Source organism: Mandrillus leucophaeus, unplaced genomic scaffold, assembly GCF_000951045.1.
Source record: "Mandrillus leucophaeus isolate KB7577 unplaced genomic scaffold, Mleu.le_1.0 Scaffold57, whole genome shotgun sequence".
Taxonomy (NCBI): Eukaryota; Metazoa; Chordata; class Mammalia; order Primates; family Cercopithecidae; genus Mandrillus; species Mandrillus leucophaeus.
Genome location: NW_012106141.1, coordinates 4,920,787 through 4,921,491, shown reverse-complemented (window position 1 = coordinate 4,921,491; position 705 = coordinate 4,920,787). Strand labels below are relative to the sequence as shown.

At 41.8% G+C, this 705-nt stretch overlaps 1 protein-coding gene across 1 annotated transcript in view; it reads right to left on the bottom strand.

Moving 5' to 3' along the window:
• The window catches only part of ACOX2 (acyl-CoA oxidase 2, branched chain), a 49,503-nt gene that overhangs the window by 7,678 nt on the left and 41,120 nt on the right, over window positions 1–705 (bottom strand). Inside the window, exon 14 of the mRNA XM_011998368.1 lies at window positions 237–369. Within this exon, the coding sequence (XP_011853758.1) occupies window positions 237–369 (133 nt within the window). The remainder of the gene's footprint in view (window positions 1–236; window positions 370–705) is intronic.

Genomic DNA, 705 nt, shown 5'->3' with positions numbered 1-705 from the left:
TAGCCAGGATGGTCTTGATCTCCTGACCTCGTGATCCGCCCGTCTCGGCCTCCCAAAGTGCTGGGATTACAGGCTTGAGCCACCGCACCCGGCCTCTAAAAATATTTTAAACAGACATGCTACGCCAAGTGATTGCCAACCTAATGGGAATCAGTTAAAATAGGAGAACATGCAGGTGTATTCACTGCCTGTTCTCTGCTTTCTTACATAATTTATAATGTGTTCCACTCAACTACCTGAGTATTGGTTGGTGACTTCTGAGCCCACTGGAACAGGCGTTCATAAACATTTCCATCATAACAGCCAAGTGCTGAATTTAAACACTCATCGGTGAAGTCAAAAGCATCAGTTAACAGGATGGCATCCTTCCTGGGATAGGAAACAAGAGTTTGTAAGTATTTTAGATTGCTCTTATGAATCAAACTAGTCTTGGATGGTGAATAACAATACCTAATTAGAGGTTGCATGATTATTTGCTTTTCAAACAATTCAGCCTTTTTTTTTTTTTTTTTTAGTTTTTAGTTTTTAATCAGTTATATATGCATAGTATAATGAATGAGTCAAAGAGTTCCTTAAGGTTTGTTTAAAAAACAGCATATCCGGCCGTGCGCGGTGGCTCACGCCTGTAATCCCAGCACTATGGGAGGCTGAAGCAGGCGGATCATGAGGTCAGGAGATCGAGACCATCCTGGCTAACATGGTGAA